Genomic DNA, 26528 nt, shown 5'->3' on the forward strand with positions numbered 1-26528 from the left:
TCTGCCCTACCATTAAAGAAGATAGTGATGTTCATATGTTTAATAAATTCTCTCAGGTACTGATTGAAAAGCAACCACTGCCATTCAGATAGATTCTATTGTAAATGATAAGTTACAATGTTCAGTATGCAGCTGGTATTTACTTGAATGGTCCACCTCTATCCATATTTGAAAGAACTGATGAAGTCCTTTGAAGAGGAACGTTGTGACTTGTTTGTTCTCAATGCATACACATTAAAATTAAAGACTGTGTATGTATTCTAAACTGGATTTGAGTGTTTATGCATCTCCTGATATTTTAATGAACCAAATATTTTTCTGAAATTATGAAGGAATACATAATTCAAATGTTTGCACTTTTAGGTCTTGTCAACTGCCTTTGAAGTAGAATTGAATTATAATTAGTTTTATGTTTGCCTTCTGCAGATACTTGCATTTAAATATTCTTGTTTACAATAAGAGATGCCTTTAAAAACACAATTTATTTATAATGTTATGTCAAAATACATTAGAATGGGTAAGCCAAATGCATCATGCAATACAAAATATTGTCAGAAAATTGTTTCTAAAAAAGCTGACACTGTAGATTAAAGGTCTAGTCCTACTAGCAGGATATACCCAGTTTTCTAATAGTGCTTGAGGGGTCCTGGCACTGTGCAAGATTGGGCCTTATTTGAGATAAACAATAATATCCATTGCAATCTATGCCCTCCTGCAGTGGAGCTGTATTGAGAACAGGAAATCATTAGGCATTAATATATGATAGTATGTACACTAAAATGATGTATTGGCAGAGTCTGTACTACTACTTTTTTGGTGCAACTAAGTTGAATATTGACATTTTTTTGCAGGGGTGAATAGTCTTTCCCAGTCACTGAGTGCCAACCCACTAATTGCAAATACTCTCACCCACCTTGACCTCTCAGGGAACGTTCTCCGGGGTGATGATCTCTCGGTATGTACATTCTTCTAATTTCTGAAAAATCTATATTTTTAATGTAATATCAAAGTAGGAGGGAAATCATTCTGCATGGTCTATTTTATTTAAGTCAGCTGATTGAAAATATACCAATAATTTTACTTCTATCTTGCAGGTAAAATTAAGTATTATATTTCCCCACTAGTTTTCTTAACTAGTTCACTTCATTTTGGTCCCATTGTTCAAGTCCTCCGATTGATCAGAAAACTGCTCATTTTCTCAACATGTTTAATGGGCTAGTAATATAAACAAGGGTCCCTGGAATAGTACTTTAAAGTAACCAGCTTCAGATCTATCGAACGTATCTTCTGTCTCATGGAAATAGTTTTAATATTTATATTGAAAACACAAAATACTTCCATACATTTTTTCTTTAAACTTAATGCCAACTTAATTTGTAGACAGCAAAAATTTTACTTATTAAAAATAAAATGATTAAATGAGCCAGTGGTGTTAGGTGCCAGTAGTTGGATTTCAGACTTAGTGCACATACCTTTGAGCAGAGATCAGTGCTAAAAAATGCATTTGTTTGAATTTTTTGTGTCTGTATGAAATAAATGTATATATTTTCTAGGGACAGAACAGGGGAAGGTCATGGCACTTTGAGGAATTAATTCTCACTGAGAGTTCATTGGCCAAGTCCTTTGTGTCAGTAAAATGATGATGGTGGGTTGTAACTGTCTTTTTGTGTTAGTGAAAGACAACAGGTTCTCAATTACATTTATTCAGATATTCACCACCTCTTCCAGCCCAGTCTCTGACAACCTCTGTGTTGAGTCATGCACACCTCAGACATGAAGAATTAATAAAAAGCATTCATTACAGGACTCCATCTTCAGCTGACATACCATCTGAATATTCAAATTAAAGTGTCATATAGTTTTCTGTGTTTGTGGCTTTGTGTTATTTTTCACAGTTCTTGTTATCTGCTGGAGATTTATGAAGTCATTTATAAAACGCATCTTCCTGAACATAAGGGACCAGGAGCCTAATTTGGACAAAGGGAAGGATGTTGACAAATTAGGGGATTTAGAAAGCAGAAAAAATAAATAGATAAAAATGAAATAAATAATGGAGTAGATATGGGAAATTATTATAGGGAACATTGAGATACATGGGCTGGATGAGCTGATATTGTAGAGGTCTGATTTTTCAGCAGGGCTGAGACCTGTCATCTTGTCTTAACTTTATTTGAAGTAGTGGATGCTCAAAACTTCTGGAAAAAATCCACAATATTCCTATCTCTAATTTTAATTGTTTTGTGATTGCCCTGATGTAACAGGAGCCTTTATGTAGGCCAGTGTATTTATAATATATCCTTGATAGCCTTTATTCATTAATATGTTTTGTTATCAAACCCATCTGACATTATCTCTTAAAATCCCTAGTATACTAGTAATGTGTGTGTTTAAATGAAGGCTAGTCAGAAAAAATTATGAGATTACAACACAAATTAGTTACTGGCCTAACATAGTAAAAAGGGTTGACTTAAACTTTCAAAACAGATTAGCCTTTTTGCAGTATGACTGCCTTTCCAATCTATTTTGAATTAAAATTAATTAACACTTTCTGAAAAATGTGTAGCAAGATAAATTAAGCCATGCATGTCAAGAATACTATTTGGTGGTTGTGATACAAGCAGCATTTCTGTCCTGTCATTTTAATGAGTGTTTTACTTTTGAGGTCTCGCAGGTTACGCCTGTCAGGAAAAAACATCATTTGTTGAAAATAAGGTGGTTCAATTCAAAATGTGTGAAGTGCATATGAGAAGTTAGGAGTAAATTATAGTTCTGTGTAAAATCTCTCTCTCTCTCTCTCTCTCTCTTTCTCTTTCTAAAAAACTTAACATATTTTTTTCATATTTAAAGAACTTGTACAGTTTTTTGGCCCAGCCAAACGCCCTGGTTCATCTGGATTTATCCAACACGGAGTGTGCACTAGACATGGTAAGAATTTTTGGTGGTGATTCAGAAACAACACCCCTGACAGTCCAAGCAGACTTATGTGCAGTGAACCTACATTCCTGTATTTCTCAGGTGTGTGGGGCTCTTCTTCGTGGATGCCTTCAGCACCTAGCTGTTCTCAGCCTATCCAGGACAGTTTTTTCTCACAGGTAAGCATTAAAATATTATTGTTTCCTACTCCTAAAATTATTGTACTGTATTTTTTTTCTACCTACACAGTAACATCTCTTACAAGAGTCTTTTAGCTTTTAAAAAAGTTGTATGTGGGAGATGTTATTATAGGAATCTCCATAAATCACTCCTGAAGTGCCCCCCATAGCAGCTCCTTCAATGTTTTTCATTTAGCTGCTCCCCCACCAATTGGCAAAGGAGTCCTGCCAGCCAGGCTGTTTGCTGCTGATGGCTGAGGAAGCAAAAACCACGGCATATTTAAAACCTCTGCCTATCGGGTTGGAGGTGGAGAGGGGGGTGGGCAAGCAGAGAAATTAAAAGCATTAAAGAAGCCACTCTAGGGGGCACTTCTGGCTATTTACAGAGATTCCTAGTTATATATGTCTAAAATATGTTCCATGCCTTTAATCATTTTGCTATGAAGAAAACAAGTGTGTGTTTCTAGGGATGGGAAATTTCCACCATTAGAAATATTTCTGGAAGAGGGAGCAGTACAAGTGTTAGGCCTACAACAGCCCCCGCTCCCCTGCTCCTTGCATGTTCCTGAGATCACATGCCCACCTGGCACACCAAGCCACTCTGCCTCCCTGCCAGGCTCCGACCCAAGACTTTTGACCAACCGGCCGAGACCGGCCTATGGAATCTGGGACTGTCCCAGCCAAACCAGGATGTATGGTCACCCTGTTTAAGTATCATCACAATGGATCCTGAAAGACAAAATCTGCAATCTTTTGGAATAAGGGATAGTCAAATGTGTTTTTGTTTTTGTTCTTTTTAATTTGCAGGAAGGGAAAAGAAGTCCCCCCATCTTTCAAACAGTTTTTCAGCAGTTCACTTGCTTTGAGGCAGATCAACCTTTCAGGAACCAAACTTCCACCTGAGCCTCTAAAGTAAATGCTTTATTCCATTTTCTTCTGGGGAGAATTCATTTGCTGCCTATTCCAGACTGTGGCAAACCACATTTACCATTGTGTCAGCTGATTGTGAATAACATTCTAACTCTTAAGATGTATGAATATGCTTCTAGGCCTGTGGCCCTTTCTAGAGTAGGATATTTTTTAAGTGCTTTTAAAGCTTACTAGTTAGGACACCTAGTGAATGTCTAATGTAAATGTGTCATTTTAGACCAGTGATTCTCAACCAGGGTACTGAGAGTTCCTTTGAAGGGTGTACTTTGAAAGTGTGGCGAGATAAGCATAGGCTTAGGCTTGTCCCTCTGTAGCTGATTTCTCCACTCCTACTTCTGCAAGGAAGTAAACACTTTAATGTATACATTTGTTTTTTGAAATTGGGTGCTGCTCGATTCACAAAAGTTATGGAGGGGAGCCTTGAGTCTAATGAGGGGTGCCTGAAGTCCAAAAAGGATCATTTTAAAACATATTAAATTGGCTGAATGTAAAACATTCTTTCTTCTGTAAACTTAATCTTGACAAGCTAGCACATTTTAAACTATACATGGTTATGGTTCTATGCTATTCTTCTAGCAAGTGTTATGTTGGAAATGTTAGCTAACACCTTCTAATGCCAAATATTTTACTCCGAGTTTAGACAAAGCTCATGAGTAGACTTGTGTGGTTATGACATGTATTGCTGTAGAAGCTGGTATGTGGGAAGCAGACAGTACTTGAATTAGGTGGTTACCTATGGATGGGAGTAACCAATAGCTAAGAGCTAAATCAAAGGATGGATGATGGGGGTTCAAGCTCAAACCCTGGGGTGGAATCAGTGAGACTCAAAACTTGATGTGGAATCAGGAAGGGATGGAAGAAAAGTGGAGGGGAAATGTAGGGGGGAAAGAGGACAAATACCCTAGAGTGCAGAACACCATCCCTTTGGTTTTTTGATCTGGACTGATAGAGAGTAAGGCAGCATCATATAAGATTAAACAAGAAATGCTTAACCAATGTGAGAAGCTGTGTGACCTTATTATTGTAACCATTCTCCTTCCTTCTTTCCATTCTCTCCATAATAATGATCTCCCTTGTTGTGTCCTGTGCTTTAGCCCTGCATGTGCTGGGAAGTTTTTTTTTTAAAGCACCACATTTCCCATGTGGTGTTTCAAAAAAAGTAGGTTTTGAAAAATGTCCTGTTTTGTCCTGATTAACCTTAGGGGTATTAACTCTGTCTTGGTAATGACAGTATAGTGACTTGCATGTGTCATAGTAATGGGCAGAATGGGCAGTCAACAACACCGGCAAATCCTATTGCTCTCATGAAAGACACCATGAGAAAAGATCAAAGCTTATGTTTAACTTTAACACTTGAGTGGAACTGTTCATGTGTTTATACTTAAGCATGGACCTAAGTACCTGAGGATTGAGACCCACGTGTTTAGTTTTTCTCAGGAACCCACACTAAGATGTGGGATTTTATTGTACATTTTCTGCCTTCGTTTTGTTTTTCTAGATTTATTTATTACAATATCCCTTTTATTAAAGGCTCTACCATTGTTAGGTTGTTTCATTGTTATGCCTTTGCTCTGCTTTGAGGTTTTACTTTTGTCCATGCTAAGAATTTAAAAAATGCTTCAAAGTGTAGGAGCCCTCAGTACACCTTGTTTTCATCCTCAAATCAACTTAACACGGATCGAACAGTGCAATTTAGAAATATCTCGGGGATATTGTTTCAGTTCAGTTCTAATACTGCTTGGGACTCAGCATGTTCTTGGTAGGATTGCTTTAGTACTTTTATCTTTAATCGGAAGAAAACCCCTTAAAATTAAGATCCTAATTTAAGTAATCAAAAAGTTAAGAAGATTGTATCGGGGGGAGGGGATGGAAAGCTGTTTCCAGATGTATTTGGAAAAATCTCTCAAGAACTTTAATGTGTTATGTGGTACCAGTGACTTTTTGTAGCACATTTCATCTGTGTATGTCAAATATTGTTGAAGATGTAGTCCTTTGCAACAGCTGTGGGAGCAAGGGAGACGTTCCTTTTTTGTAAAAAAGAAAAACAAAACAAAAGAAAAAAACCCAAACACTCTCCACACACACCCCCCCCCTCAAAAACTCCCCCAAAACGTGGTGTCACAGAGTTTAAGAAGCTTGCTTAACAGCAGGCCAGTGGATGAACTTGAAATAGAACCCAATAGTTCAAATCCCCAGTCCTGCACTGTAACCACTAGAATATGGAGTCTGAAAGGTGTCCGTAAAAATGGTAGCAGTGTTGGCGTTAGTGTAGGCATGCTGATCCAGTATTATGAGAGAAACAACATTTGTGAGGTGTAACTACACCTTTCTTTATATCAGCCAGTAGGGTTAGGAATGATAGGTGCTGATTTTTCAGGCTTCAAGTGTCCTTTTAGGTCTGGGAAAAAAGCACTCGTAGTTTAAGATAAGCGCAAATTAAATTAATTACTTTAACCTAGCCCAATTATATTAGTGAATTTTATCACTTCAAAGGGAAATGTGTTGCCACATGTGAGGGAAAGGAATAGGTGAACAGGAAGGTACAATGAGCTATAAAACCATTTTCTCTATGAAGTCCATTATTTTCAGCGTCCAGTAAAGTTGTGAATGTCTGTTCCCAGGCCTGTTTTCTGAAAGTATTGTGTTATTTCCTTTAAAGACAAGATCTGTGAGATCAGAGGTAGAGTAGCTGTTTTATAAAATAGTGCACTCTCACTAGCAATCAGGTATTTCTGTCCTTTTATCATTTTTTATGCAAGAGTTTATTTTGATGCATAATGATTGCACAGTTTCAAAGGAGCAATTTTTCCAAGTTGTACTTTAATTTCAGCAACCTAGAAAAATACATAAATAAATAGATGGCATTTGCCCTTGTTAATTTCAAAGGGCTGAATCTATGACTCCAATCCGTGGGGCGGATATAATTTGGTTTAAATGAAAGATTTATCTGGACTACCATATGCTTTCATACTCTCGATTATGGCTCAACACACTGTCTGCACACAATGCCCTTATTTGGGTAACTGGCTTGGTAAAATGGATCGTTTTTTTATCTTGGTGTGCTGATAATTTGGATTCTGTTATCTTGATGTGGGTTGAAATGAAGGGCAGGCAAAATACTTATTCCACTGTGTTGGAAAACAAACTGGTTTGCAGCAGTTGCTGCTGAATGAAAGCCCATTAACAGGTCTCCAGGGTTCATGGCTCACTGTCATCCATACATGTTTGTGCACCGACTACTGTTGAGATTCTAGTACAAACATTATCATTTAACTACATGGAACCAAATTCATAACTAATGGAATTCCATTTATGTCAGTGGAGCTATGTTAAGGATTTCTTTAATCCTGGACAGTCTTTCCCCGTTTAGGGTCCTTTCCTATGTGTCATGGAAGTGAAAGGTAAGGAACATCCATGTTTTTGGAGTTACCATTTTGAAAGGTTTAAAAATACCGCAACATGAACAAATATAGAATTATATGTATGTTTTGGTATCTTTCCAAAATAATACTTAAAGGGGAATAAGGCTAACCAGTATTTGCTTCTGAATCTTGCTAAATGTCACATTTGACATAAACAGCTGACTAGTAGTTGCTTGTCTAATCTTGTGGAACAGTCCTTCATCACAAAACCACAACTGAATACAGAAGTATGCCTTTGAAAGTGAAAATAACAGATTTTCAAGTCACAGACTTCTAGCATTAAAATATTTAAACACTGCCTAGAAACAAAAATCTCCATCTCACAAAGTTAATCATGGCAGTGTGACATCAGTGCACCATGCCTTCATTATAAGCCCTGTTTTCCAGGTTTTGCAGAAGAATCATTAGTGTACTGCCACGATTGCTCTATAATTTTGTAATAACTGATTTTTTTTTTTAAGGTAGCCATAGAAGAAAATGTGTCTGTGATTTAATACAATTAAACTTCGATGCACAATTAGTTTTACTATTTGTTGTATACATTGCTTCCCTGCAGGTTTTGGATTTACTGTTGGGGTATCAGTGTGGCAAAGAGAGTTATACTGTCATTGCCATTTCCGAGTAACAACATTAACTGGTGCGTGTTGTTTCCAAAATGGCTCTTCCTATTTTTTTTTAGTACTGGTAACCTGCAGTTGCTTAGCAAACCTTTTGCCGTGGTAAATTTAGTGTTGTATAATTGTTTTTACATTGTTCTTTTTCAGAGCACTCTTATTAGGCCTGGCTTGCAATCATAACCTGAAGGAGGTATCTTTAGATCTCAGTAGCTGTGAGGTAAGAACCATTTACCTGAACAAATGGAAAAGTCTCAATTATTTGGAATTACTGTTTTCCTTAGACACATGGGGCAAAATGTTCCCTTTCATAGTTAGAAGGTATAGAAAGGATTAATAGAAGGTGCCTGATAAATATAAGCTCTTGTGTGCATTCTGCCACTCAGTTATGAACAAGAATATTTTCCTGGGATATGTAGAGCGCCACACTCTTATTTGTGTGGCAGCATCTGTATTATGGACCTGTGAAGTCAGGAAATGGAGAGTGGGCTTTTCTAAGCTCTGTGCAGTCAAAGCTACATGGGTCAGAAGAAGCAACCTATTTTGAAGGAGCAGTTTTACTACTGCTCACTAGAATTTCTTAAGGTGTATGCAACATTTCCCAAGATTCACTTTTAAACCTTGAGAGAGACTGATTTCCTTATCAATAAGGTAGGGTAGTGGTTCTCAGCCTCGTTAGACTCAAGGCACCCCTTGTTAAACTAAAGGAGCCCCTCAGAAAACGCTTATATTAGCTTAACGACATTTTGATTGCAGAAAAATGTTATAGCAATTCTTCTGCTGCAAAGAACTTGGAAAGACCACAACAGATTAGAGTATTTTTGGCACAATGGATTCTTATTTGAAATCTCTGGGTTTTTCATGTGTAGATGTTTGTTTGCTTGCCTTACAATGATAATAATGACCAGCACTTTCCTTTCCCTTTACCCTTTTGCCCTTCCTGCAAAATAAGAAGAAAAAAAAAAGGCCTAAGCAGATTTATTAACTTTAGTTCACTTTGAAAGAATAAACATGTTTGAAAAACTCAACTCTGGAATATAGTGAAGTGCATTAATCCTTGACTTAGGTTTATGGTTGGTCACACAGTAAGGAGCATGAGTTACATTTGGCACCTCTTTAGCTTCCTTGATGAGTGAAGTAATCCATTTTAAATGCATTTAATACTTTCTGTTGATGGTTGGTACCTTTTCGGAAACTAGTTTTCTTTTAAGGAGCAGTAAAAAAGCTTTCACATCAAGCATATGTGCTTTTTATTTCCAGGTAGGTGAATGAGTGGGACAATAACTTCCCCTGGGTAAGGTAGGGGTGGTTGTTTTAGAGTGCATTTTATTTTTATTTGGAAAAAAAAATCTTGCCTTTAAAACACCCCCCAAAAATAGTGATTTGTATATAAACAGTATGTTGTTGTCCAGGGGTCACAGAAGGAACTCAGGCATTGCTTCATATGCTAGCACTAATGGGAATTTTTACACATGCTCCAATACATTCTGATTAGAATGCAATGGAGCACACTCACTTAATTGAGCAGATGAATCAAGTCTGCTGGCATGTTCTAACCAAAGCGTTCCAGCGTGCTATGGTGTCTCGTGTATTCAGCATCCCACGTTTCAAAATGGCAGCGGGGGCACTTCAATTAAAGTTCGTCGAACAAATACATGAGACGCTGCAAGTGTTTTAATTAGAGCAGCTCCCCTCCACCCTGGAACACATGTATAGGCACCCAATGAGTGTGATCTGGTGAATCAGGCATGGACACTATAAACCAGCAGAAAGAAGAGAAAGCTGATCTGTCAGGTCTTTAGAACGGGACTGGGGAAAGCCTCTCAACCAGGGGCTCTGCTGTGTTGGACTCCAGGCCTGGCCCGGTCATGATGTATTCCTGTGACCTCATGAGCCCTCTTCATGGCCTGCACAGAGATCAATCCTTTTCTTACCTTGGCCTTCCTTAGGTACCTAAGTCTGTATTGATCCATGTAGCTTATATTCTAGGACAGGGCAATAGCCCTGTCAAAGTAAAAATGGAATGCTTCCCTTTTTAAACAGTGTCAAAGTAGAAAGGGAATGCTTCGCTCTGCCTTTTGGTTTTAAGGTTTACTGCCCCAAGACAGATGGTGAACAGGAAACATCTGTAAGGAATTAATTTAAGCCCATCCCTCTGCTGACCACTTCTCCTCAGTCCCCTCCTTGACTGTTTCCCCTCATTAATTTAGAGGTAGTTATTCATGTTTATCTGGAGCTAGGCAGAAGGTAGGGCAGCGTGACACTTTCCCTCTCTGCAAGCACCTGACAAAGTAGGCTGTAGCCTACAAAAGCTCATGCTTCTCGGTGTGAGTCACTTTATAAAGTGCCACCCTGCCTAGCCTTTTTTCTCATTACTATGCCTCATTTTTTTTTCTTTTTTTTTGTGCTTGTTAAAAATAGATATGCCCCCAGTGGTCTCATTCAGAATGTGGGTCAGGAAAGCAACCTGGAATAAGCCTTGAGGATAACATGCTTAGACCCAGTTCCCAGCAATTCTGATTTGAACCGGGCAGCTCGCGCTTTTTTATAAAGTAGCAAACATTTAGCCAGTTTCTCCATTTCCTCCTCCAGCTGCTGTCAGTGTGCAACAATAGGAAGCAGGAAATCCAATGCTGTTCCCCTTTGCTTTTCCTGTGCTCAAGCAAGCCATGTCCGGCTGCAAAACCAGGCCTAAAATCTGAAATATCTCCCTTTCTTTTTTCCTTTTAAGTTGCGTGCACATGTAATTTTGGATGTACTAACTCCAATCCCAGACTTTATCATTTTGTATTGCCAGATTTTATTATGACAGTTGCATTTTTATTTCTTCCTGCTTAGCACTGAAATATTTCACTCTTTTCCCTGCTGCCTCCCTTAGCTTGGTCACTGTGTAAGTACCCTCCATGCTTTACCTTCAGCTTTTTAACTGTTGAATCAGAAAGCAGCTTTGTTTTCATTTCCTGCATACTGGTACCATATTGCTACCATACTTTCTAACTTTTAGTTCTTGAAGAGCTGGTTACTAATGTGTAATTTACTGGTGTTTGCAGTTGCAGAAGCAGGCACACGGGGTGGGTGTGCCTTTAAAACATTATGGGCCAAATTTACAAAGGAATGCTCTGTATGCCCAGTCTTTTGTAGGACTAATAGCAGATTTTTGATAACCATTTGACTTTGGGGATCAAATATTCCTTCACCTTCACAGTTGGCATCCTTTTATTTGTGTTCATGAACTTATATAAAATTGTGGGTTTAAACTTAGAAGATGCTCTGATGTACACTTAAAAGCTTGTGTAGAATTAACATTTCTTATCCTATTCTGGATGTAATTTTAGTGTAAGGAAATTGCCCTGCACTAGCAATGTAGACTGCTGTATATTTATGTAAACCCCCTATTTTTAATCCAGAAAGGCATTGTAGTACAGAAACTGACTTTCTGATAAAACGTAAGCAATAAAATATATAGAGGAAAATCTGTGTAATTGGCACTCCACCATCTTAATCAAACACTATCTAAATGGAATGTTATAATTTATTTTCTATTAGAAATGAATTCCAGTGGGGGTGTTGGTTTTAATTTTGACAAGACTCTAGTCTGTCAACTCCATCAGTTTAGCAATAATGAATGTGGCAGCATGTGTGAAAGCGCTGTCGAATGGTGAGTGAGATTGTGAGAGTCTCAGTGAAACTGAATGATTCTGGCATTCATATGGCAAGTGTTACAAATGCTTTTAATAAATTAGAGATGGGCTGAAGTTGCACAACTTGACATCCACATCCTCATTTCTAATTTAATCAGTTCTGGGGGTGTTCAGAGCTTGAGCTTTGTTTCAGCCCTTTGCAAGGAGAGAGGCTACAGACAAACTCTGCTCCTTGGTTTGGGTGCATCTTATAATTAGGATTTTGAGTTTTCCCAGTCTTACTTTAAAAGTTTAAACTGGAGCATTAAGCTCTTGCTTTGTCAATCAGAAAACTGTAACTATTCCAAAAATGCCAGAACATCAGTATTAATTGAAAAATGTTAATACAGAATTTTGCTAGATCCTGAATTAGAGATGGATTAAAGAATTGTTTTTTCCTTAAATTTGCCTCGCAATTTGCAGTTTGATTTGGGATATTTGGTCAAATTGACCCTCTTTATGATGATGATTTCCACAGACAAACAGCCTTCTCCCATCATGGATGAAATGGCAGTTTTATACTAAGAAAAATATATCTTTCAGTTTCATGAAGTGGCAAATATTTGGCAAATTTCTAATTTACAGCCATCCTTTTCCTTTGTTGCCATTTTAGTCTTTTCACTAAATCTTAAAACTTCAGTTGAATCCTCAGATTAACAATGGAGTAATGCAGCTAGGTCTTTCTTTCTAATATTTTTAACTCATCCCCAGTTCTCAGTAAGTTTTTTAATGAATTTTGTTATATTTTGTAACCATCAGAAAGTTTAGAAAACATTCGGATTTGCCAGAAAAAGATCAGCCTTCCATTCATTCTTGACTTGTACCAGTTTGGGAATAACTCCCTTCTCTTTGCTACAAACATGGTGCAACTTTGCCCCTTCCTTTGGTACTCAGAGGTAATGCAGGACTGTTACTATAAAACTCAGTTTCTGGTAGATCTCAAGAGTAAAAAGGCTGTGTGTTGTCTTTGGTTGTGTTGATTGATCAACATTCTTTCGATCTGAGACCCAAACATTTTACAGAAACGGCAAGCTGCAAGTTCCAGAAGTCTCCTCCTTAGTTAAATGGATTAAACAGTGTTCTGTCTGTTCCATTTAACCCTTCACCTGGCTAAATTTTTGTCCAATACTTTTTAGCAGAAAGAAAAAAATTATTTTTTCTTATATTAAGAAAAGTTAACATAATGAGAATTTGTGTATGGGCTGTGGGACTGTTTTGTTCTATCGCTGTTATAAATGTTCAAACTAGAACATTAATCATAGTGAGTTATATATCAGAAAGTTATAATTTTGCTCTTGTTTTGCTAGAGGTGATTCCTGTGTATGTACAAAACTCCTGCTGCTATTTTCTGTGTGATCTCAAAACCTTAATTAGTTGGAAAAATTGCTGATGTTTTGTCTCTAGTTGAGATCAGGAGGTGCACAAGTTTTGGAAGGATGCATTGCAGAAATACACAATATCACCAGCCTAGACATTTCGGACAATGGTAAGTAAAAGTAAAAAGGGCACAGTGTAATGCAGATATAGAAACTGATTGAGAGATGTGAGTTTGGTTATTTCGGCTCATGTTGTGATCTAGGGTAGTATACACGTTGTTGTTATTATAGTAATACCAACCAAAAATGGGACTCATTGTGCAAGGTGTTGTACAAGGCGAGTAGCAGAATTCTTCTGCCCCACGGAGCTTACAAGCTAAATAGACCAAGCAGACAGATGCATAGAATGGGACAAGTATGGCACAAGCAGAGTAAATGTGCGATGCCATCAGATGTCAGATTAAAACCATGGAATTTTTTTCTCGGGGATAAATTAGGAAGGGGTTTGCTAAACTTAAAGCAAAGGGAAATGACAGTGAGAAGGACAGGGATAAGAGAAAAAGAGGGGCAGTCTGGAGTGAAATGGAGTTGAAGAGACTGCAAGGGGTAGGGAGTGGGAAGGGAGTGAATAGGCAATCAGCACAGGGCGGAGAAGGTTCACTCATTCAGAAAGTGCTTTGAATACTCAGAGGTCCCTGCGCTGGCTGCTACTTTTTCTATGGAGTCTCTGGTTTTCTCCTCTCTGCAGTGTTCACCCAACATCACATGGCAAGGGCATGGAAACTTTGCATCATAGTGCCCTTATAGGAAGAGGTGCATTTACTCCATTGTTTTGGGTTCAGTAGGTTCCTGAGGGTGAGGGATAATCATTGTATCAACTTTTGAGTTCCCCAGTCCTGCAGTGTTTGGCTTCTCTCCCTGTCAGCTGCAGCCACATTTAGCCAAGAGTAGAAAAATCAAAAATTATGTCCATATACCAGGAGACCTTGCTGAGGACTTTTTCATGTTGCCACGGTTGGTTAAGAATGGCATAAGAGCAAAGTGAGTCCCTGGTTTAAACCTATGATAGCACTCCCTAGGCCTCAGATTCGTAATGGTATTTAGGTGCCAAACACCCATTGGTTTCATTAAACACCTCAGTGCCAGCAACTGTAGTTTACTAAATTAAATCAGTAGAAACTTAATTTTCTTTAGTATTTTGGGAAAAGGGCATCGGGTATTTTTCATGCCCAGGAACAAAATAAAACATGGCTCATTTTAGCAAGTCAGTTTATTGACAAGCTGCTATGTTGGCCTCCTTGTTTGGAAGCTGCATGAGCCTGTTGAGGTTGGGTAAAAAATGCAACACGTTCTCTAATTCCCAAAAGAGCAGAAAACATACCTCTTCTGTCTAACAAAGAGAACAATGTTTGTCATAAATCTTGGCTGGTGAACTAAGGATCAGGGATTAAGTCCTCCTCCTCTTTTCTGATTATGTGTGATTAGTGGAGAGATTTAGATGGTCCCTTAAAAAAAGAATAGCAGCTATGTGTATGGAACAAAGGAAAACAAATGGAGAACAAATTTAAAAATAAAAGAATGAAGAGTAAGGGTTCCAGTGCCATTTAGGTAAAGTTGCCTAAGCAAATAAGGTTTTGCTGGTTTTGGCAAATACGTTTGGAACAGTGTGTGTTTAATTCTGCGTTTACTCTGATTCCTTGCAGGCCTAGAATCTGATCTCTCGACCCTTGTAGTCTGGCTTAGTAAAAACCGATCAATAAGACACTTGGCATTGGGAAAAAATTTTAACAACATGAAATCTAAGTAAGGCTTTTATTTCTTGTAAACAGTAAGAAAATTGATGAATAAAAGCTATTGATTTCATTGTCTCCTTTTTTTTGGTCATTTCAGAAATCTTACTCCTGTACTTGACAATTTAGTACAAATGATTCAAGATGAGGATTCAGTGAGTATCCTACTATAATAATGAATGTTTTTCTACCATTATCCTTGCACTTTATTGCCAGTGCTTTGCCTCATTGTGTTTGTTTTCTCTGTATTTTTTGACATCACACAGAGATATGTTTTTGACTATTTCAGCATTTCTTTTTTTTGTGAAATAAGGGACAGGCTTCATATTGTAATTAGGATAGCATGGTTATAAGATATGCTCTTCACTTGTTGCATGTTTATAACTCTCTCTACATGAAAATAAGATCTACCTTCATTGAAAGAATAGGTTATTCCTCCACATGGTCTGACATTCTTAACCCACTTTTCTTTCAGTCTCACTCATATAGGCCTATAGTCTCAGAATTTGGATGTTTTCATGTCTGTATTGGAGATTGTAATTGTAGGACTTTGGGTGGGGGGTGGGTGAGTAACATTTCAAATTAGTGTATGTAATTTTTAATGCAGTCTTTCAAGACTTGCAGAATAAGTTATCAAGTCACTTACTGTTGTTCTTGGGGAACCTTTTTGTGCTCATGTGAAGTCACTTCATCCACCCACTATAGAACCCCTTTCATCTAAAAGGAAAAATAGAGAAAGAGTAAAACAAGGTTTTCCTTTACATGTTATTGTATTTTGGGTTCTTGGGAAACTCCATTTTATTGGGTCATTTTACAACCTCTTTTCACTGAGGACCCTCCTGGCATCCTTAGACTGGAACACCTCCCTTCCCCCGCGCCCCCCCTCCCCCCCAAATCCCTACCACCACTGTGTCATGACCATTGTTCCTGGTTTTAACAGAAATGATTTGGGGGGGCTTTGGTGATTATGAGCATGGTAGTCTTCTGCCTGCTGATGTCTTTTGGCATTACAGACATTCCTAGAAAAACATTTGCCTGGTATGGTTTAGACGGGGAGGATCCCACCTTAAGCAGGGGCTTGGACTAGATGATCTCCCGAGAGCTCTTCCAGGCATTCTTTTATATGATTCTCCCACCTTTTCTGTCCTTCCGGTCAAATTATGAGTCTATTCTACTTCCCTCATTCTCCAAAATAATTGATTTTTGATTTCAGCTGCCTCTCCAGCAACTGGCTTATCTTTTTTCAGTCCCCTCCCCTCCCCTCCCTCCCCCACCTTCACATCCAAGTTCATTGAATCCATAGTCTGCAGGTATTTCTTCCACTTCCTTTCTTCCTAGCCTCTTGCCATCTTGCATCTTCTCTCTACTCCACTGCAACTGCATTCCTCAAGGTTTCTAAGGATGATGGCTACTTTCTAGCCATATTTTTGGACCTCTACTTCTCCCTTAACCTTATTAGTTGCTTTTGAAACAGTTTGTCCCACTCTCCTTCTTGATGTCTTGTTACTTTTTATGAGGCTGCCTTTTTCTAGTTCGCCTGAATCTTAGGGCATCTTTAACACCCTACTCTGATGTCCATAACAACAGTTGGAAACCTTTTAAGGCTGAGGGCTGAATTGACCCATTTCAGGTCAGAGGCAGGAATGATAGGTGCTAGGACTCAGTTACTGCTGCTTTTTCTGAGCAGCAGCAGGAGAAATCAACTGCTGTTGAAGCCTCCCACCACCAAAGCCCCATGTCTACAGATTGGATCAAATGGCTTTGGGAGCCAGATCTGGCCTGTCAGGCGTAGATTGTCAACCCTTGGTCCACTGGGTTTGCACAGGCTTCTGTGCCCTCTTCTTCCTTACTATGGACTATTTCATCTCCTCACTTGGCTTCTACTTTCTGCTTCCTCATTCCTGCCCTGGCTCTTGCCATCCAATTTTGTGTCATGCTGAATCTCCAGTGCTTCCTCAGATGCATCTCTGCATCAGTTCATGTTTTATGTGACCAAATATAAATTCTTGAGTTACCTTCTGAAACCATTTGCCTGTACAGTTTTTTGGTGACCGTGACACCATTTTTCCAACTACTCAGGTCTGTACACACCATACATCTTCAGCTCCTTTCTCTCTTTGCACATCTATGGGAGCCCAATATCCAATTCTCCTTATTAAAATATGCCTTCATACTGCTTACCTTCCTAGTTAAATAGTTTTTTCTGCCCATGTTTTCTGCCCATGCAGCGAGAACTCTCATTCAGGTCTTTATCTCAAGTCCTGTCCTGAATTATTACAACCTTCTGTTCTTTGGCTTCCCATAATTCTATTTTGCATCTTCCTGTTGATGCAGGTGCTAAGCACTCTTCAGATCCTTCTGCTGGCTTCACCTCTTACACAATATCAGCTTGGCTTCTTGTTTTCTGTTTTAAGGCCTGATATAACCCTACCCCTTCCTCTCTACTTATCTAATCTCTTCTCTTACCATGTGAATAATGCCAGCCTCCATATGTCTTCTGTATACCCATTGTACAGACCCAGGCTTTCTTCTACGCCACCTGCTATGCCTGTCCTGAATAATCAGTGAAGTATACTCATCCTTCTTCCAGTCACAGCCCACCTTCAAACAGGCTTCTTCTGTAACATATAAAAGAGAGAGCCAACTAAAACACGTAATGTATTTACACATTTGAAAAGGACTGCCTGCCTAGCCTCCTTCCTGACAAAACCATGTGATTACATTTCTGGTAATTTGTTTCTTCTTTCCCTGTCCCTTCCTTACTGTTATCTTTCCCTTGTCCTTTCACTGTGATTGCAATTATTTTGTAACTCATTGGGGTAGGGATCCTATTTATCTGCATTGTGAAGTGTCTGAATGCTGAAATGAATCATAAAAATGTCTCTTACCAGCTAAAGGATTGAGCTGTCTTGAGATGTCAGAATCTAAATTCTGACATCCTGTGTAGGAAGGAGCTGAGGAGTGCTCCGTTTCTGTTCACACTTCTGGAACTGAGGCATCATCACCTTTATAAGCTTAGTAGTATTGTAAACTGACTCCTAACATTCTTTTGTTTGCTTGTTGGAGTAATCATAAGGATGAGGGGGTTTTTTCCGATCATTAGTTAAGTAGCTGATCTACAGCTTTGTAGAAACTGGCATTTGCTTAAGTCAGTGGTTCTCAACATTTTTAGATTCAAGGCACCCTTCGTTAGACTCAAGGCACATCTTGGAAACTGCCAGATCTTAGTTTTCATTTGGTTTTCGACTACAGAAAAATAATAGAGTAGCTCTTCTGTTGCAAAGAACTTGGAACACAACAGGATAGAATGTTTTAAAAATCATAAATTCTTGTTTGGAATATCTGGATTTATCTTGTAATTATGTTTGCACACCTAGCAGTCCTAACATTGTTTGGACCCTGTGGCACCCCTGAATGCACCCTGGTTGAGAATCACTGGCTGAAGCTATCCTTTTTAGGTCACTGGAAGGAGAATTTGTAATAGAATACAATTGCCTGGAAAATCATTCTTATATTTATCTGTACTTGGAAAAAAGTTATTGCCATGTTGTAAATGTGCTGTTTTTAAAGGCTTTCTCATTTTCAAACTATCGATAGAGATGTGGGTGAATTACTGGTTAGTGTTCTTATGTAACTGTTTTCTTTTTATAGCCATAATGAACGAGGAGAGAAGTGGATGAAATTTTTTAAATGATTAGTAGTTTGGTATCAAGTCTACAGAAGTACAACCAGGTACAAATACCACCCTCCACACAATTTTGAAAGAAACAGAACACCAGGTGTTAAATATGCATGAGACTGCAATATCTGAATTTTTGCTGTCTCCTCTATAAATAGACTCTATGCTGCACAGCCCATAAAAAATTTTATTGCCCAGCACTGCAGTATAGTATCAGGGCTCTATATTTTGCATGCCTAATTTTTCTTCCTGATGCAGTTCTGCTCATAGACACACCAATTTAATTTGATTTTAACTCTGAAGTGTTCCCAGTAGGAAGCTGGCAATGTCAAATGCAGTATGCTTTCTAATTCCATTCTTGGCTCTAAGAAATATTTTTTCCCTTTTCCCTTTAGAAGATCATTCTAAAAGATGTTTAATCTTGTGGTGCAGCCTCTGTGTTCTACAGCAAGACAAACTGAAACGTGCATTAAATGTACCTCATATCAATATCTGGCCAGAACCTTTGTGTAGTACTGGAAAATACAGAGTTTTTATGGTTTATGCAGTATGGCATGTATTCATAGGGTTTTTTTAAACAAATGTATAGCTCTTTTAAATTCTTATGCATGTTCAACAGCTGTAGTTTTGCTTTTGTTGGGTTTTTTTGAATGGTGTAGAGGTAAGCTTTCTTCTGATTTTATATTTCTGTAGTCATGACACCAAATAATTTAAATCATTTCCCTCATTAGTCATTCTGTAGGGAAGAAAACAAACTATAAAAGAAAACGAATTAGCAATTCACCTACTTCTCTACCAGTGGTATGGAACTGAAAGACATTTTCAGTGCAGCCCACACTGGCCGTGTCTATGCATGCAATTAATGTACCTGAATTTTCTGTGCAGAAAATTCAGGCACGTTTATATTGTGGCTGTGCATGCATCTGAATGTGCGGTAGCAAATCTGTGGGAGCAGTTCAATCCAGGGCTGCTTCTGCTCTGCTCTGCCTTCCTGCAACAGTCAAGGGGAGCTCCAGGCTCCCCAGGGTGCCAGTCCTGAGCTGGCAAGGGGCACAGGGACTGGTCCCAATGGGAGAGCTGTCCAGGCAGCCAGGGAGCTACCTCCCAGTCACGTGGAAATCAGGACATGAGGCAGCTGCCTAGCAACTGGGACAGCTCTTCCAGCCATGTGGAGATCTGGTTAGGTCCCAGTCCCCACGTGGCTGGGAGGCATCATTCTGCTAGGGCAGGACAGCTGTCCCCGCCCCATGTGGCCCTCTGGACACTTTGCAATTTGCTCCCAGTCAGCGTCTTCATGTGCGCTTCAGCATATTAGTATAATGCACTAATTTCTAGTACTGATATCTACAGGTACTGAAAAACAGCACATTAGATTTATCTACTGTGCAGTAATTGCTGCGTACATGTAGATGGTGATGCTTTACTGCACATTAGAGGTTAGCCTAATATGCAGCAAAGTGTCTCATGTAGATGCACCCACTGAGTACATGCTACAGTATATATTTTTTAACATGTCACTAGATGTATTTATCTGTAGGAGTTACACAATTATTTCACAGGGAATTGTTTTGAACAATAAACTATCTAATGAAGTTAATAAACTAACTTCAGTATGCTTAATATGGCTGGGCAGGAAATGATTTCCACAATCTATAATAATATTTTATTATGCCCTGTAGTAATGAGTGAGATCATGATTTTGTGGCTTCCTTGTATTAACAATTGCCTGTAAACACAGAGGACTGGACTTGAGTGGTTCAGGAGGCCCCTTTCAATTATGAGTTTCTGTATTTATAAGATGTAGAAAACTTTTCCTATACTTAATCAGGGCAAGGAGTTGAAATCCCAGATTTTCACAGACTGGAAAAAAAAAGCATCTTGTCAATCCAGGTGTTTAATTTTTATTTATACTTTTTTAAATGTCAGAAATCATAGTCACTGTGACTTGAAAACAGAAATACTTTTGAAAATGACAAAATAAGATGTCTTCAAGTTCAGAATTTTTTCAAAAGCATTTTTGAAAGAGGAAGTTTGATACCATCCCATTCTTGGGAACAGTTTTTTGGTGTTGACACATTAGTTTTTTCTGACTGTGCCCCCACCCCATTCCCTCAAACCTTTGCCTTTCATAGAAAGGCTGCTGTACTTTATAATGGAAAGATAGCTTCTCAAAATAGATGATAAACATTGACGCATACATCCCTCCAGGCCATCAAACCCAGTCCCTGAGGTTTGCAGGCAACTCCTTGTCCAGTGGGTCCATGCGAGCATCCTTTCCGACCCCTCCCGCACCAGAGCCACAACATGCGCTACTTAAAAATGAAATATGAGGGAACAAAAACAAACCTACAGCATGCCACAGGTAAAGAACAGGATAGGCATTGGGAAAACTGTTAATGCCTTGCTGTTGCAATGGCAGGACGTACATTAGGTTAATACAGACTCAGATGATCCAAGGAGGAAGACCATGCCCATGCTGCAGAGAAAAGCAAAAAAAAGTGCAATTCTTGCCAGCCTTATCTGGGGAGAGAGAATCCCTTCTTGACCCAAAATCTAGCAATTGATTTGATCCTGAGCAAAGATCCTTCAGCCAGGTCCCTTAAGTATGAACAGGAGCACAAGTTTACCCCTGCCAAACTCCCACCTCTGGATAAAAGTAATACATTATTGGTTGTTTCAGCAAACAAAATGATGGGAACATAAAGTCACATTTGGCAGTTTTATTCAGCTTGGGAAAATGAACTTACATCAGCATCAGAGGCACACCATGGTGTATGGGGGTACTCTAGAAGTCTAGTTGAAACCAAAACCACTCATTCCCACATACAGCAGTTTGGGTTATGATTTTCATTCTTCAGCCAGCAAGAGACAGGAGCAGCTAGTGTTATATTTGTTGTTTATTGCACTGCAGCACCTGAGAGTATATACTGTGCATCTCACAAAGCATATAAAAGACAAAACTCCTGCCTTGGGAATTTGCAAGCATATCACATTTCAGTACTGGACCAAGGGTTAGTTTAACAGAAGGAGGGGCTAAAGGAGTAAAGATAAGGTAACAGCAGCCAGATAATAAGAGGTATTTGCTGAAGAAAGGAGGAGTGGAGTGGGTTTTTTTCTGTGTTCAAATGTCCTGGTTGGTTTCTTGCTTGTTGGCATTTCAGAAGAAGAGGAATCCTAAGGAAGAATTGAAATCAGGAGAAAAGTCACAGCCAGTTGAGTCAGCTCAGGGAAGTGGAGTTTCTGTATGTTAAGAGCTAGCGTGAGAGGAAGTGCTGGCAAATGCGTTTATCCAAGCTGGCACCACTGATATGGAAGGGGGGAAAGCAAAGTGTATTAAGAAAAACTTAAATAAATGAGGAGAGGGAGAAAACTGAAAGTTGGGACAAGGAAAGTCTCTGAATTTTACCAGCTACCTTCTGTCACCAGGGCAACATTCCTCTCTCTCTCCACCCCACTTCTCCTCCTACCCACCTACCTATCTCCCACTTATTAACACCCAACCTTTGCATTTTCACAGACCTGCATTTTGCATATCGGCTTAAGTTTCTATTCCGCCCAGGGGAGACTCTCCCTATTCCTGAAGAAGGGTGTTGTGCCTGAAAGCTTGTAAAGAACAATTTTTCCAACTGTTTAGTCAGTCTAATAAACAATATCACATTTACCCAAAGACCCTTGTCTGCCAAAGTTGGAATAAGAAATTTGAAGCTGATGCCCCAAACATGGAGAGTCCCAGGGCACATTTAGGCAATGGGGTGACAGGGTCAAATTAGTCGGGATTCGGTGCATTTCCAGGAAGGGAATTGTTATTTTGCAGGATTGGGTCCCAAAATGGTTGTCATTTATAATGCATTAAGTAATAGTGATCTTACAAATGTGCATATAATCAGGTATTATAGGTCTTATTTATGTGTTGGAATTATAACTTCTTCGGCCAGGTCAGCAATTCTCCAGTTGATGTGATATGAATTCGGTTTTATAGGAGTATATATCTCCAGGATTTTCTTAGGAAAGAAGTTCTTCTGAAAGTTTCATCTTTATCTTTGCAAATAAGTGTTTTTATTAAGTTAAACAAACACAGATCTAAACATAGATTGCAAAAGCTGAAAGGAAATTCAATATATTGGATAGTGATGAAAACTGTTAGGCTAATATTTCATTGTTAAAGAATGTGGCATTTACTGTATGACCATCTCCACAATAATTGAATTTTCTTCATCACAGACTTAAAATGAAGGATACTATGACATCTTATTATAAGATTTTGTTTTGCTGTTTTATTTGGAGGTAATGATCTAAAGCAAACCATCTAGCTTAGGCAAGTACTGCTAAACTGATTGGTGTGTTTTGTATAGAATAGCTTCCTTTCTACTGTGAATCTATAACAGAAGCAGTCAGCAAAGCGATTAAACTTGTCCTTACCAATCTCAAACAGTGTTGCAATATAAAGCTACTATGTCTTTAGACTACACAGTGAAATGAAATAGGGAAGTTGTACAGATTAAGAGAATTAACATAGGAATTTGAGAGCTTTTTTTTTTAAATAACATTGATGAATGCCATTTGTCATTATTAGGCGTTTTAATTATAAGACCACACTTCCAAATCTCTACATGTTTTCTCTGTATAAATGCACATTTCATTGTCACGGACTTTTTTGGTATTGTTATAACAAAGTGGTATCTAGCAAACAGGGCACAGAATATCTTGATCTGTAAAGATTTTAGAGTCAATATACAGTTGCAATTGCAGTAGAAAAGTTGGTTAAAATATATATATAGCTAGATAGATATCTATATATATCTATATCTACTGCAATTGCAACTGTATATTCACTCTAAAATCCCTAAGCCCCTCCTTCTGTTAAACTAGCCCGATAGGTAGGTAGGTAGGTAGGTATCAGTATTCCACAGTGGACAGTAATCACAGTTACCTTTCTAGTCAACTTATCCATGTCTACAAGGGACTTTTCTCATTCATAAAAAAATTGGGTCAGACCATCCAGACATTTTGGTTTTTTCCTTTAGAAAAGAATCTTTAATATAGGTTTCTGTAATATTTCCATAATAAAATCTCATAAAGAAATGAACTTCACAATGAGATTTACAGGTCATTTTACTGGTTCTTAATTGTATTTCAGGGATTTCAGATCAGTGTGTTATGTGATATTTCTTGTGTGTTCTGATAGCTTTAATGAACACAGAGAGCAATGTGATACAAAGTGTTCACCCCAAGCTTTTGGGAGGCTCATTAGCTTATAAGGAGGACGTCCTCTTTTTCTTGGTGTATAATAGAAGAATGGATCCTCAACTGTATGCTGTTTACATTTTCCTCAGCCTTTGCAGTCACTGTCCCTCGCAGATTCCAAGTTGAAGACTGAGGTTACCATAATTATCAATGCACTGGGCAGCAATACTTCTCTTACAAAAGTGGATATTAGTGGAAATGGAATGGGAGACATGGGGGCAAAGATGCTCGCCAAAGCCCTCCAGATAAACACCAAACTCAGGTACGGAAAGCTACATTTTTCTTCAGAAGGATCACTTGTTCAATGCTGCTGGGATTTCATTTGCCATATTTTTTTAATCCTGTTCTCTCCATGGTCACTGCAACTGCTAGGGAAGTCACTTTTCAGGGTTGTTGATCATCAGTTCTTCCAGAAGTGGAAAACTAGGAGAGGGGAAAGACTTCCCCTCCAGAAACTGTCCATCTGTCACTGACTGACTTGCTGTGGCTGGAGCAGTCTGCTTCTGGGGTACCCAGTGCTAGCTATGTCAAATCTTGCTGATGTAACCCAATCTGACACCCCTTCTGTTTGAAAAACAAAACAGAAATTACCCTGCAAAAATGTTAAGGAACAGAAGAAAAATGAGTTGAGTATTAAAACCAAAAATGTTTAGAAAATCACTGTTTAGGTGTCTATCCTAAAACCTCAGTAGACTACACACAGCAGTCAGGAACAGAATAAGTCTTTCACTGCTGCAGTCTTTGCACCATCTTTCAGGAAAAATCCAAACCCTTTCCTTTCAAGTTCTGGACTGGTGGGATCTCAGCTTGCTGCAACTTCAGTTCCTCTTTCATTTCCCAAGTAGTGGTAGTCTAGTTGCACAAAGTGTGAAGAGAAGTAACAATTGAAACATTTCAAACTCCTTTGAAACATTTCAGAGGACCAGCTGGACAAACACATGTGCCCTTTGAAGGTGCCAAAAGCAGCGGAAGCACTCCAGAGCAGTACCTTTCTAAATGAAGTACTGTTTTGAAGCATTTCACTTTTGGCTATTCATGCATGGGGACAGAGAGGGAGAGTTTTCTATTTGTCCAGCTGCAGGGTCCTACTTTTGGCCCCAGGGTGCTGCCAGGTTCTCACTAAGACGTGTGCTTACCTTTGCTGGGGCTGGAGCCGGGCTGGTGCTGGAACTGGGTTCCATCCCAACCACCGCAAGAACTGGGTCCTGCAGCCCTAGTCCCTGCTATCTCTCTACTTGACTGAGAAGAGAGGCTTAGGGATCTGAGGCTGGAGAATTAGGATCCCTGCTACCTCCCTCCACCCCTGGTTACCTCGCCACTCTGGTGGTCTCTGAGAGGAGAAGGGAGTGGGGCAACAAGTCACTGGAGCCTCCCTTAGCAACCCCTGGCTTGTGCTAAAGGAGGCGGCTGTGTTTTGAAATTTTCCAGCCCCAGAATGCCACAGGGAGGCTGTACTTATATCCCTTGGCTGCAGTCATTTCTTTTTTAAATGTTTCCAAGCCCAATTCACTTGGAAACGTTTCAAAAGTTACTTCTGTATAAACCCACGTTGTGCCTCAGAAGCACCAGATCTTTTCCACTGTAGGCCTTCCCTGTAATGCTAACCTGTATGCTACATGGCAAGCACCATAGGTATGAATAAGAAGGGAAAAGTGTCCTTTTCCCTCAGAGGTATCATAGCTGAGGAAACCTGGGAGCAGACTGGATTCAGAATACTTATCTGCAGGTGTGTCACTCCAGCTAACTAGTACAGGAGGGAGCCATGCAACCTGTCCTCTGTGTTCACGTCCACACAATGCTTTCATCGTGCTTTTAATTAATAGCTGGCATGGATACCTTAAAATAGCAGTTTGCATGGCACATGGTTAACAGGCAGTAGATCTTGATGCTGCTTCCTGCCTTCTAGCAGGGTAACCTGACAGATGGTTTGAATCTTTGTTTAAATGTTTAAACACAGTGCTCTTTGAGCGTTTATAGATGCGTTCTGGGAGTATGTGGAGAGATGGAAAGGGGTGCTTTAACTACAGAAGCTCCAAGAGCCAGTCTAATTAAAGTGCCTGGAGCTTCATGTGTATCAGCATCCCTGCGCTGAAAAATGATGGCAGGGTCAAATGAGTTTTAGTTAAAGCACCCCTGCGGCCATTTTACACTGATACATATGATGGTGGAGTCTGCTGGAGCACAGTAATTGCCATGTTCCAGCAGACTGAATTAATCGAGTCTGCTCTGACGTGCTGTACATCAGAGCAGTCTTGCTGCATGTGTATACGCACCCTTTGGCTCTGTGGTCCCACACCTCTGACCATGTCACTGTAAGCAGTAAAATTAGTCTTCCCTCATCCTGTAACATTATGCACTTACACATCCCACAGTGCATTTTTCCATGTGTTGAAGATATACCATATAATGCTTTAGGTCTGGTGACTATGTTCCCAAAGAGTAAGCTGTCCCAAAGGGCATTCCTGGCTACATCATTCAGTAGCAGGGCTGGCACCTTGAAATGCCTGTAATTTATTTTGCTGAGCTTAGTGCTCACATACTAAGGTCATTGAATAATGAAGCTTTCAAGCAGCAAACTCCAGAAGGTAGTAAATACTAGCCTGAAGTAACAGGGGTGCCTGCATGATCTGAAATGGCCACTATCTCACTAGGGGTCTGGAGTAAGAAATCTCATTATCCAACATGGAAATTGGAGAGGTAAGTGGCTGTACAAATAAAATGATCATGGTCCTTGGGTCAGGGAACTGTCCCTTGAAACCTC

At 39.2% G+C, this 26528-nt stretch overlaps 1 protein-coding gene across 1 annotated transcript in view; it reads left to right on the forward strand.

Moving 5' to 3' along the window:
• The window catches only part of CARMIL1 (capping protein regulator and myosin 1 linker 1), a 211633-nt gene that overhangs the window by 95173 nt on the left and 89932 nt on the right, over window positions 1-26528 (forward strand). Inside the window, exons 14-23 of the mRNA XM_025212749.1 lie at window positions 852-955; window positions 2848-2925; window positions 3016-3092; window positions 3900-4004; window positions 8209-8278; window positions 10937-10948; window positions 13143-13224; window positions 14758-14857; window positions 14945-14999; window positions 23857-24029. Coding sequence (XP_025068534.1) covers window positions 852-955; window positions 2848-2925; window positions 3016-3092; window positions 3900-4004; window positions 8209-8278; window positions 10937-10948; window positions 13143-13224; window positions 14758-14857; window positions 14945-14999; window positions 23857-24029 — 856 coding nt within the window. The remainder of the gene's footprint in view (window positions 1-851; window positions 956-2847; window positions 2926-3015; window positions 3093-3899; window positions 4005-8208; window positions 8279-10936; window positions 10949-13142; window positions 13225-14757; window positions 14858-14944; window positions 15000-23856; window positions 24030-26528) is intronic.

This window comes from Alligator sinensis, unplaced genomic scaffold (genome assembly GCF_000455745.1).
Source record: "Alligator sinensis unplaced genomic scaffold, ASM45574v1 scaffold969_2, whole genome shotgun sequence".
Classification (NCBI taxonomy): Eukaryota; Metazoa; Chordata; order Crocodylia; family Alligatoridae; genus Alligator; species Alligator sinensis.